This window comes from Silurus aristotelis, assembly GCF_946808225.1.
Source record: "Silurus aristotelis genome assembly, chromosome: 19".
Classification (NCBI taxonomy): Eukaryota; Metazoa; Chordata; class Actinopteri; order Siluriformes; family Siluridae; genus Silurus; species Silurus aristotelis.
Genome location: NC_139592.1, coordinates 5,929,611 through 5,942,037, shown reverse-complemented (window position 1 = coordinate 5,942,037; position 12,427 = coordinate 5,929,611). Strand labels below are relative to the sequence as shown.

General features: G+C 39.0%; 1 protein-coding gene across 4 annotated transcripts in view; it reads left to right on the top strand.

Annotated features, from left to right (window-relative positions):
• Positions 1-12,427, top strand: part of arhgef25a (Rho guanine nucleotide exchange factor (GEF) 25a) — an 84,765-nt gene that overhangs the window by 22,438 nt on the left and 49,900 nt on the right. The window contains exon 1 of one of the 4 annotated variants that reach the window (XM_083521122.1): positions 1,443-1,911. The exons of 2 other annotated variants lie outside the window; for them this stretch is intronic. In XM_083521122.1, the coding sequence (XP_083377248.1) occupies positions 1,818-1,911 (94 nt within the window). In that variant the 5' untranslated portion in view covers positions 1,443-1,817. Of the gene's footprint in view, positions 1-1,442; positions 1,912-12,427 lie in introns of those variants that run through there. One more of the 4 variants, XM_083521123.1, reaches the window with a different exon arrangement.

Here is a 12,427-nt window from a genome sequence, read left to right as displayed (position 1 = left end):
AAACAAAACCTTTTTTTCAAAGCATTTGAATAAATCAATAAAAGTTTTCTATGTTTCGCATCCTCATGACTGAAGGCTATTATTGCTGCATATATCACCTCTGCACATATCACCAGATGACAGTTACACAATTGTTGCTTTGGTTATCTCCCATTATCTTGATCCCTTTTTTCACTTTCAGCACAGGGTCATGGGTTAAAGAGAGGTTTAGGGGGTGGGGGGAGTCCTAATGCTTTCTTGGGAGTTTGGTGTTACTGTTCACGTTATGCTTTTAGATTATTCGTTGCGGTAAAATATAATATAAATGGGAGTTTTTTTGCTAAATAACTACACACTAAAGAAAATATTCAAAAAAATCGAACAAATATACTATATAATTCAGATGAAACAAGACTAGTGACAATTTCATCTGAATAGGTCAAGCTGAATAAGTAAAGCTTCTATGTGTGGCTTGTATGTGCCTAGTTATTGGAAAATTCCCGAAGGGATTCTCATTGGAATCCATGGGTCATGAATGGCATCCCCATGAGACCTTGTGGTGTGTTCATGGGAGATCATTGGGATATATATATATATATATATATATATATATATGCAATTTCATGAAAAGATTTCCATTTAATGCAATAGAAATAAAGCTGAAAAATAAGACGAGGCATAAAGTGTGCCACTTTATGCACCTCAATAAGTTCCCCCAAAGTTAATAAGATTTTATATAATCATCCTAAAAGCAAAACTGCACAAAAATGGACATATATGGACTTTCAGACACTTTTCTTTATTCATTTCAACCTAGTTTCTAAGTTTAATTGAAGATTCCCAAACCTATGCATGCCATTACTTCTGTCAGTACATTAATAAGTATATCAGCACTCTTTTTTAGTCATAAGCTAGCCACAAGTGTACATTGCATTGTCCTATGTGTGCACTGGACTGCTCACTGCTGAGTATACAGAACCACAAAACCCCCCACTAGCTTCCAGAATTCACCCTGACTCAACAGAGCAACAGCTTTTGTCCTGGCATGGCAGATATAATTATATCATTAACATGTGCAGCTATTTTGGACTTGTGTTTATATTTGGTTCTGCCTTTGAATGGTGTTTGGTTTCTGACTGACTGCTTGTGTGGAAGCCACGAATCAGTAATCTTCCAAGTGTCATACTCAAAGTCTTATTGATATAACAAGGATAAGAAAAAAAACAAAAAAAAACAAACAAAAGGAAGTGAGATCCATAAAGAGAACACAATCTGTAAAGAGAAGGGTGAGAGAGAGAGAGAGAGAGAGAAAGAGAGAAAGAAAGAGAGAGAGAGAGGAAGAGAGAGAGAGGGAAAAAATGAGGGGAGTGGGAGCTGTGTTGTGGACTAGCCAGTGACTGGAGTTGCTGAGAGGAGCTCCACCTCCACCCCCTCCCGTCTCTGTGTCTCTCTCTGTTTCTACCTCGTGCTTTTAGCCAGTGGTGCTGTCTGATCATTTGACCAGGCTCTGAGCAGAAGAGAACAGGGAAAAGGGAAAATTGCCGCACATGGAGGGGGAGAGAAAGACAGAAAGCGAGCTGAGCCTTTTGCCGCATCTTGACTCTTTCACTGAGAACCTGTGACTACCAAAACCTGGTTTTTGGACTGGTTTTATTATATATCATCATCACCACCACCATTATCATCAACCTCTCCCACACTGTCTACCAAGGTTCTTCGGTTACCTCTTTTGGGATTAACTCAACAGGGCGAGAGTGTGTGAATCTGGGTGAGAGAGCGTGGGGGCCATGGGTCATGCTGGTTCCTGGTAGACTGGCTGCCTGTGATTGGGATACGACATGAAGGGTGCCCACCACCACCGGGGCTGCGCCTGCCAACACTTGTTCCGAAAAGTCCTGGTAAAGTGCGGCTGCTGTTATGCCAGGGTCAGAGGTCAGTGACTCCTGCATTCTGGTTCTCGCTGTCCTCTAATTTACTATCTTTAAACTGTGCACTTGATATTAATAGCAGTGGGCTTTTCCTCCATAGTGTTTGAGCTGTTTAAAAACTTGGCCCGAAGTGCTTTGTCTGCTTGTGAGATCACAAAAGCACACATTATATATATTTTATTATTTTTTATTTTTTTCCATCCATCTTCTAATCTGTTCTTCATTTTTCACTTGATTCCGTTGCATAAAATCCGCTTTGACAGATGCCCTCCCACCTTCTCCTTATCTCTCCTCTTGATGGAGTGTAGGCATGCACATGTGATTAAGCAAAGCTGTTTGCGTGTGTGTGCATGTGTGTGTTTATGGCCATCAGTGTCTCATCGGCACATTCTCAGCCAGAGCAACAGATACCTGTCACTCCTCCTACTGATTACGGATTCCTTTTGCAAGTTTCCTTTTAGACCCTTCTAGCAAAACACACACCTGCGGAAGTGCTGCTTGTGTGTTTATAGATAGAAGAACAGTCTGTGGCAAGGCTCCTGAGGCGATTTGTGCATGCTTTATGCATGTACAGCACGTGGGTTTATGGGACAGTAGGGGACCGAGTCAGAGAGAAAAACAATTCCTTCCTCTTCACCAGCAGGATTGAAAACCGTGTGCTTTCTGTCTTCCTGCCATTATTGCTGCTCCTCAGCTGTACACCTTTAATTTTTCAGCCAATTACTGAACACTGTAATTCTGTCTTCGAGGAACACACATTTTTGTGTTTCAGTAAAACAGCGGGAAGTATGATGTAACTGCAGTTGGTAGTAACAACAAAGTGATAACTTGCTTGTAATATCCAACTAATCATCCAAGAACACTATACACACACACACACAGAACACACCTATACACACACACACACACACACACACACACACACACACACACACACACACACACACACACACACACACACACACACACACAAAATGCATGATTTTCAGAAACAGGTTTCCCTCAGTTATGGCCAAGCTTTGCAGTGCTCTTGCTGTAGATAGATAGATAGATAGATAGATAGATAGATAGATAGATAGATAGATAGATAGATAGATAGATAGATAGATAGATAGATAGATAGATAGATAGATAGATAGATAGATAGATAGATAGATAGATAGATAGATAGATAGATAGATAGATAGATAGATAGATAGATAGATAGATAGATAGATAGATAATGTCAGTGAAAATGTGCATGAGCAGTTGAGAAAGTACAACAAATACATATAAAAGCTCTGGCATTGTTAAAATGTGCGGGATTTAGTTTTAGTGTAACTACACTAAAAATAAATATAAACATACATATGAATAAATATGAGAAGTTCTATCAGTGCAGGTTGTGTGTAAGGCATGAGAGAATGTGGGATATAAAAATTTACAATATGGAAATTATACAATAAATGTAAAATTGTATAAAAGTTGTACACAGTGTATAACTAACTAAATGTACATAACTAAAAGTTTATTTAAAATAGCAGCACATTTTTTCCACACAGACCTCATAAACGGCACGCTAAGGCATTTAAGTGGAGATTGGATGAATATGGCAACACAATCTCGGGTTCAATCCTGAGCTCATGTTACAGGATGGGTTTCCTCCTGTGTCTGTATGTGTGTTGGGGAGGTGGGTTTCTTGGGTTTTCCTAGTTTCCTTATACCTCCTTAAAATATGCCAGAAGGTGAATTAGTGACTAAATTGCGTCAGGGATGTCCTCCCAGATCCACATCCTGATCAGATAGAGCAGCTAGTGAAGATGAAATAGGAAGATGAAAGCCATTACAATTAAGCCACGCCCCAAAAAAGCACAAATGCTTTGAGCAAGATTGTGGAAATATATAGCTTTTAAAAGGTAATATAATTTATTTAACTTCACCTGTTTGCTTGGAGGTTGCTGGTTCATTTCCTGGGCCACCATACAATCCAGAGTTGTTGTTCTGAGCACATACCAGAATGTTACCAACTATTATGTACTGGTATATAAGACCCATGTGAAAGTTCTTGTTTTACTTGAGGAGTCTTATAAAAAAATCAAACAAATTTATTCACCCCTTGCTTTATGGTTAAAGCAGAAAAGCAAGAAACTGAGAGCAAATAAAGTGGTCTAAAAGTAGCAGTGTGCACTTATTAAACTTGAGAAATGCACCAATATAATCTCCTCTGTATTTCTCTCTGTCGTTCTTTCTCTCAGATTTAGCTATTCCCCATGCATGTATGATATTCCCTCTGGCTCATTCATGGTGTCTACGATGAAACAGAATGTTGTCTCTGAAATGGAAAATGACAGTGCCACTCCATCTCTGCAGAGCCTGCAGTTATGGGTGCCATTTAGCGAACGCTGCTGCGAGTCAGTAAATATTGTTTTAATTCTAGGAATTAACTTTAGACCCAGCTGCTTTAATATAAATCACATTAACACGGAGCCGAAGGCGAAATAGAAACTGCTTATGCCAATCTGTGACCTCTCAGCCTTCTTTTTTTTCTAAAATTGATTCCTTTTATATTCTTTTTGGCCTTTTTATCTCTTAGGCACCTCGGTTGCATTCTCCGTGATGGAGGAGGGTATAACCAGCTGGTTTATATAAGAGTGTTTAATCATGCTCGAATAAGGGCTAAATGTTTACTCAGGCTCTGGAATAAAAGGCAACAAGCTGAATGTATTCAGCACCAGATCGTTCATGCTACATTCTTGAGTTACACTCCCTTTACATATCAGGGTTTCCAACTAAGGCAAAACTGCATTTAATTCCTCTCATTGACCCAACTTACCTTAAACACACAGACACCCACACACCCACACACACCCACACATTAGGAATGCAGCCCTTATTTAGATATTTATGGTGCTCACAGGCGGTTTAGAGTGAATTAGTTGCACGTGCCAGTTTGGCCGGCCATTCATGTCCTCCTTCACTGCAGCGTACCAATAAACGAGGCATTTCAGGAATCATGTTCCCTGAACTGATCTGTCTGACAGGCATTATTTATCTCTTCTATGTCAATGCATAGAATTTCTGATGAGTCACTTTTTTGTCTGTCATTTTTTCTCTCATATCCTGCTCAGATGTTTCTAAATGGTATAGCATTTTTTTTTCCCAAACTGCTTGTGCATGTTGCAGTTTAGCCAGACCTTGATAGTCATAATTATCTTGCTTTAGCATGCTGTTTCTTTTGCGCACTGCAGCTGTTATTTACAAGCACAGCAGGCTTGAGCGGTATGACGTTTTCCTCTCTGTCTCAGTGACCACACCGACCAATGGCAATTAAGGCAACTGTGCTCAGAATGCCATTTAGCTTAACATTGATCTTTTGGATTAAACCTATATATACGTGTGTGTGTGTGTGTGTGTGTGTGTGTGTGTGTGTGTGTGTGTGTGTGTGTGTGTGCATGTAAGGCTGATTGGCTTAAGTTTATGTTTTGTTGAGAGGTACTTAATGTTTTGTGGACTGTGCCTCAGAATCCCCAGGCATCATTACTCCATACTTTGACCTTAGACAATGAAGCATGAAATTGCACTATCTGAGATGATCAGTTACATTGTGTCACTATAACAGGCAACAGTGTAAACAGTGGGTGAGGAGATGGAAGAGGCTGGAAAGCAATTGCAGGACAGCAGAGTGCATTATGCCTGTGTCGACTCACCTTCTGACTTTCCCCCTCCTAAAAACAGGAAACTGAGCTCTACCTCAAGAGAAAAACACAGCTTAGGCCAACATGAGCAAAACAAAAAGGAGGCTTATTTTAATTAGCATCAACCTGCAGTGATTCACGGCAGGTTTTTTTTTCTTCATCACTCATCCTGTTCCTCTGATTAATCGGTAAACCACGAGATATTTTTACCTCGTGAAATAGTATCTTCGGTCTCTGTTTATTTTTGGTGCAACCTGGAGTGCAGTACGAGGCATTATAATCATAGTTACAGAGCTGTTTTTCCTCATACACAAAGTTGATTTCTGGTGCTCTAATATGGCTAAACCACTAGTTTGCTGTTTGCAGATGATTTGTTTCTATTGCAGCATTATTGTTTCTATAGTAACTCATTAAAAACAGACCTCTCTAGCAGATGCAATATAATCTAATACAAACATAAAAATGTTTAATGAAAAAAAAAAACAATGAACTGTTATATATGTGTCCACTAAGGCAACATTTATTGAAGGAATGTCCAGAGTTGCCAATGCTGTGGCATAAGAGGAATAAAACACATCAGCTCATTGGAAAATGGTTCACTTTGTGGTGGTACAACTAACTTTGCTTCACATTGGTCTGTAACACACTACCTATTGTGGATTATTTTCCTTGAACAGCACTTTCTGAAGTATTTATTGTGTTTACATAAAGCATAAAACTTTCTATTTGCTTTTTTTTAATAGCACAACTTATCTGAACACTCTATTTCCTCATTATGTTGGATTCCTTATTTGCATATATATATATTTAAACATCCTATTCATAGAACTATGCTTCCTTTTCAACCCTACTTTTGTAACACCATTCTTTAAAGGAGTTGTAAGTAAAGTTTAGAGCCCCCTGCTGCTCGTTTGGAGAACTGCATTTACTAAAAGACATGAAATTAATACCAAGACCACCCCATGTGCTCAGTATGCCTAATGAATTGCAAGTCAGAAAAAGGGTTAGATGTCATTTAAATTCATATTTTATATCAAAATGATTTTAAAGCCCAAATTTAAGTAGCCAGATGCATTCATTTGGCAATGTGGATGTATTGTTCTTCTTTGGTTTTGAAATATATATATGATTGTAATCAGTTGAATATGTGGTTATAATAATAAAACACTTCTTAACATTTTAAACTACACATCTAATTCTTTCTGGTGACCAGGATTGGCTGTATTAGTGTTTAGAGAGCACTCAATGGTGATTTTTCACAGCTGCTATCTTGATTGAAGTGATGAAACCACTCCTCTCTCATTGAGGAAATAAAGTGGTCACCAGGGTGCATAATACTCACACATGACACAAACTACATGATTTCTAATATGTGGGCTTGTCTGACTAAGACATTGTTGTAGATTGTTGGCACTTCACCGGAACGTATGTACGTGCATCATATTAATCATACTTAAAGTCAGTGATTAAATATAACAGAATTTTAGTATGAGTCGAAGTTAGGCCATGTGTTGCAATATTCCATTTTAACCACTATTCAGCCTCCTACACATATGAAAGGTATTCAAAGAACTTGAAGGTAATCTCATAAATGCTAGCGGACAGACATTCTGAAGAGTGTGTGTGTGTGTGTGTGTGTGTGTTTTCTTCTCCTCTCAGGCAGACTGCTCATGCTCACTCTCCCCAGTAACAATGCTTTTCCTTTCCTGTTGTGTTTATGAATGTTACCATCACTTCTTCTGCATTTTCACTAGCATCTTCACCCTCGCTTGTGTCTATTTTTTTATTTTTTTTTTGATAGGCACATCTCTGTCTCACAGTCACAATAATTTAAACACTGAAAAGTCTTTTTCATAAGATTTATTTTATATCCAATATTTTTTCTCCTTCCATTGGTAAGCTGGGTCCTGACTTCCTTACAACCTACTGTACCTCTCGCTAAGTCTGTGAGACATGTAAGCAGATGGCAACAGACAGAGATCACTTGCTGAGATCTCATTGCCCATTTGGAAACTTCGTTGCTAGATTTGGCAAGATGTTAATTGCCTTTAGCAATTAATTTCTAAAAAAAAAAAAAAAAACCCTAGCAAAAAAGTGACTTTTGCCACTTTTTGAGCAGATTGACTCACAGTCAGTGTGTGAAGCCTGACAGCGATTTGCGCTCGTGTGAGCCAAACAACCCCTTAATAATCACCCTAGTTCCTAACCATGAATCACTGATAACCACTGCACCTCAGTACCAACTAAAAGAAAGATTTATGACCAAACTCTTGATGTCACCCATATGAGGATGGGTTCCCCTTTGAGTCTGGTTCCTCTCAAGGTTTCTTCCTCATATCATCTAAGGGAGTTTTTCCTTGCCACTGTCGCCACGGCTTGCTCATCAGGGACAAACGCACACCATTCACCTTCACTGTTGTTTTCTGTAAAGCTGCTTTGAGACAATGTCTGTTGTGAAAAGCGCTATACAAATAAACTTGACTTGACTTGACCTCAGTACCAACTACTGATTTTCACTGATCTCAACGACAAATCACTGATCATTACTGTTTCCAATGACCAATCACTGACCAGTATTTACCCAGTGACAAATCACAATTGTTTCCAATGACCAATCACTGATCACAACTGTGATCACAAAAACACTTTTTTACAGGATCTATTCGCTGACAAAAAGCTACTGGTGCTTTCTAAGAGGGTTTCCTCGTTTGGATGGCCAGCATTTTGAACAAGGGAGAACCCCTTATTCACGTGTTTTATGTACAACCTTTTCACTATAGGACTTTCATGTGAGAGCAGATATAAGAACACTTTCGGTAATTAGATGGAAACTTTTTGTAATCTCCAACCACGAACGACCCGGTTCTCAGACTGCAGATTTGCTTAATTAGGGCTTTGGGGCTCAGTTTGTGGTCATTTTGTTGCTTTAGGAACTAGGAGCAACAGTTTTTCTGGAAGATTATTAGCGAAATGATACATCACAGATACACTGCAGATTGTACTGTTAATGCTAGGACTGCTTTCCTTTTAATCAGCTATGCAAACTAAACCAAAAGCAATAAAAGTGTTTTTCCTCATTTCGCATGTGAACATTGTCTATGTTTATAATGCAGAAGGACAAGACTTTAGATGGTAAACTATGTCTTTGAAGACAGAACTTGTAAAGTCCTCCGCATGTGTAATTATTTTTATGCTGCTCATTAGTAACCTTCCTTATGCGATTATGTAATGGTTTGAGATGCGGGCCAGCTTTTGAAAAGGTTCCCCTTGTTTCCTAAACAATCAAAAATACCAGTGAGAGTGGAGAAGCAGTATTTGGTGTTTTATAATAACTACAGAAATCATAAACACTTTATACTGTATATTTCACGATCGGTGTTCCAAAACCAGCGTCTACATGGCATGTGATTCAGGCTGCTGTGGAGAACATGTTTGTAACATATTCAACTCCTGGCTTTTTACTAACTCTTTGTGATCCACTCGTAAGATGTTGGTCCTGGTGGGATTGCCAAAAAGCAACACACGTAGTTTCAAATGAAAGGATGCAGGGGAACAGAAATATTTTTTAACATGAGACCAGATCCCCCTTTCACACTCCCTCTTTGCTTGTCATACCTACTTTCCTGACATATCTCTCATTGTAAGATACACTTCTTTTACAAGGTTTACCAAACACATACATAGGATGAACAAATAGTCCATGCTGAATTCAAAATATCAGATGATTTACAAGTGGGTCAAATCACCGTTTTATTATTTATGTGAGTCTCTTTCTCTTTCTCTTTCCTGCCGCTGTTTTACCGTCCATTCACACTTCTCAACCTTTTTCTTTCCTTGCTGTGGTGTTGTTTGTGGTCCATCCCTCTAACAAACCCCCTGCTCTAACGTGTTCTCTCTAGGTAGTCTGATGCATTTCAGCATACATAGGGTGAGAATGACTTATTAATTGCAGCCATGCATTCCATACCTTTTTTAGGAGAGAAAAAAAAACCCAGTATATTGAAGGCAGCCATCCAAATTCCATCTATATTTGTCTGATGTAAATGTTCCTCCATGTGACGAAGGCCACTTGTCGAGAAAGAGGACTTTCTCTGACCTTTTGCGCATGTTCCACTTGCTGTATTACAGAATTGTTTTTGTTTGTTTTGTTTTTTTAAAACACAAACGTCCTCTATCGGTCTGTACTGGCAGCCACCCAGAGCTGTTGTCCCCAGAGGAGTCCTCAGAATAGAGGACTGCCAAACATTTTCAAGAAATTGAGAAACTAATTTTCAGTGAAGTGCAAACAGTTCTGCAACCTCTCATGGCTTAACGGTTTGGCCTTTGGTTGATGGAAACAAAAAGGGAGTCAAAGGGGGGATGGGGGTTCCAGCTGTGGCATTTGACTGGAAGATGATTGGCTGCTTTCTGAGGAAGGGGGTCCTGGGTTGCTGTACTGAGAAATATGGGTCTGTATATTGTTCCTCTTGACCTTATGGGGAAATCCACAGCATATGTGCTTGTCAGCTGTAGGATGCCACTGGGTTGTAGCTTGTTTGTTTGTATTTAATGCACTAAATGTTCTGAAGAGAAATAACACGTTTGTAGCATGAATAAAATTAAGAGGATGACTCATTTAGTGGTGTGGTTTTTACATTTATCCATTTTGTCCAAAGTGACACAGTTGAGGAATACAATAAGCGATTTATCATCTTAACCCAACCACCAAGTAGCTTATCGGTGACTTGAAAACTATTTTGAAGGTTACCTTCACTTGGACCATCATAACACATTGATCAGCATCGTGTAGGGCAGTCTTACAATCCAGCATTTATAGAGTTGGGCACAATGGGTCAGTTAGCAAGGATACTTTTACAAATAAAAAAACATTTTTGATCATAACCCATAACCCTTTTCTTGTTGTCTATTGTCTGTGAGGTTATAATGCTGACAGAAAAAAAGATGGGATTCTTGAAATGGCATTTTAGTCCATGTCTCCACAAAAAGCGGACAGTTTGTCATTGTGGTGTTCAAAAGTTTGAGTCCTGTTGTAAACTATTACACAGTAGTGAGGAGTGCTAATAAACAGTTTACAAACTTAATTATCCTGACGCTTGTGTCCAGACAAGTGTACAATATATACACTTATAGCCTGTGGGTGGAGCTTATTAGCATAATGTGAGGGCATGAACTGTCAAAACAACTAATATGATATAGTTTTTAAGTAGCATGTGACATACAGTAAATTACAGGACAGAAATAAGACAAAGAAGGTGTATATTATTGTGCTGTATTTAATACTCTAATGAAGCAATTTGTATACCTTTTACAATTATCCAAATAAATTATTATCAATAAATCTTTATGACAAACTCTTATGGTAGCTGAATAAACAGATTATGGATATTTTATAGCTACATGAACACACTGTTAGAAGAAACACTCGAGTAAAATTCATGAAAATACTTGAAATTGTAACTTGATGGTCTCCTCATGTCGTAATGTTGTAATTGTAATTGTAATTGTACAATTAATGATACGTGAAGCCTCTTCTATATAATAATATTCTCAGCGTAGAAATAAGTCACACACTGCATAAAACTACATTTAAAACCTAAATACATGTCACCTTAAGAATGTTGCAAATTCTATCATTTATAACAATTTTGATGAATGTCCTGAGTAGCTTGTAAACAAGGTGTTGCCAAGCTGGCATATAAAATGTGTGTGTGTGTGTGTGTGTGTTGTGCATCTTTGTGATTACTTATCTTTCATGTAGATGTCCCTCACCCCCATCCCCATGGATTTAGTTGCTATGGCAATATGACGTCGACATAATCGAGAGCCATGGCAAAGAATAAAAATGGGAGTTTGAAAAATGAGCCAAACAGATGCTTTACACATTCACTATGCATTCGGTCACTTCATATTCTAATACTTCAGAAAAAAAAGTCTGTTGCTGCTGCGAATGCTGATGTCTTTCAGAAACAAAGAGTTGTGCTGAAAGACTTTCCTAATCCATCAGTAAAAGAAGCTGCAATGTTCAGTGTCGTCTATCCTTCCCCGCAGAAGAAGGGGAAAAAAGTATTTCAACTCTGTACCAGGAGCCAAAGTATAAACAGCATAAACAGAGTGTCAACATCATAACCCAAATTAAATTCTAAGCTTACATTCGCACTGGCTCGTGAACACAGGCTTCAGGGATCTGCAACATTATCTTGACCACATTGCGTGCACCATTTAATGTTCAGTGCACGTGTCTCCTAAGCGTTCAAGTATTTCGAGTTTTAAGAGAGGACAAATGAAAAGCAGAGCTTGTTTCTGTCCCAGAAGATGCCTGTGATGTGCAGGCTTCCGACCAAAAGTGACCTTTAAAGCATAGTGACCATGCACGAGTGGTGCCACTGGAGGCTACTAAATCTGCACCTCTAAGCCATGGATGCAGGAAAGAAGAAAAGGATGAGGGCTCAGGTGGCATGGCCCAAATCAGTCTGCAGTTTGTTGTCAGTTTGAGTGTTGCCCACTGTGGTGTGGGGTTTGTGTTTCATAGCTTAATGCTGTAAATGTAGCCGTAGGCAGGAGACAGGAGGTGAGGAGGCAGGCTGTGCTGCTCTTAAGGAAGAATGAGCACTGCTTACGATCATAAATATAATTGTACAATTTTACACACACACACACACACACACACACACACACACACACACACACACACACACACACACACACACACACACACACACACACACACACACCACCCTTCTGGGGATCCTTTCTGGACTCATCACTGCAGATGGCTCCTCTGTACCATCTGGGTCTCCATTGCAACTTCACAAATCCAAAGCTAAAGTGCAAAGCTAAACACACACA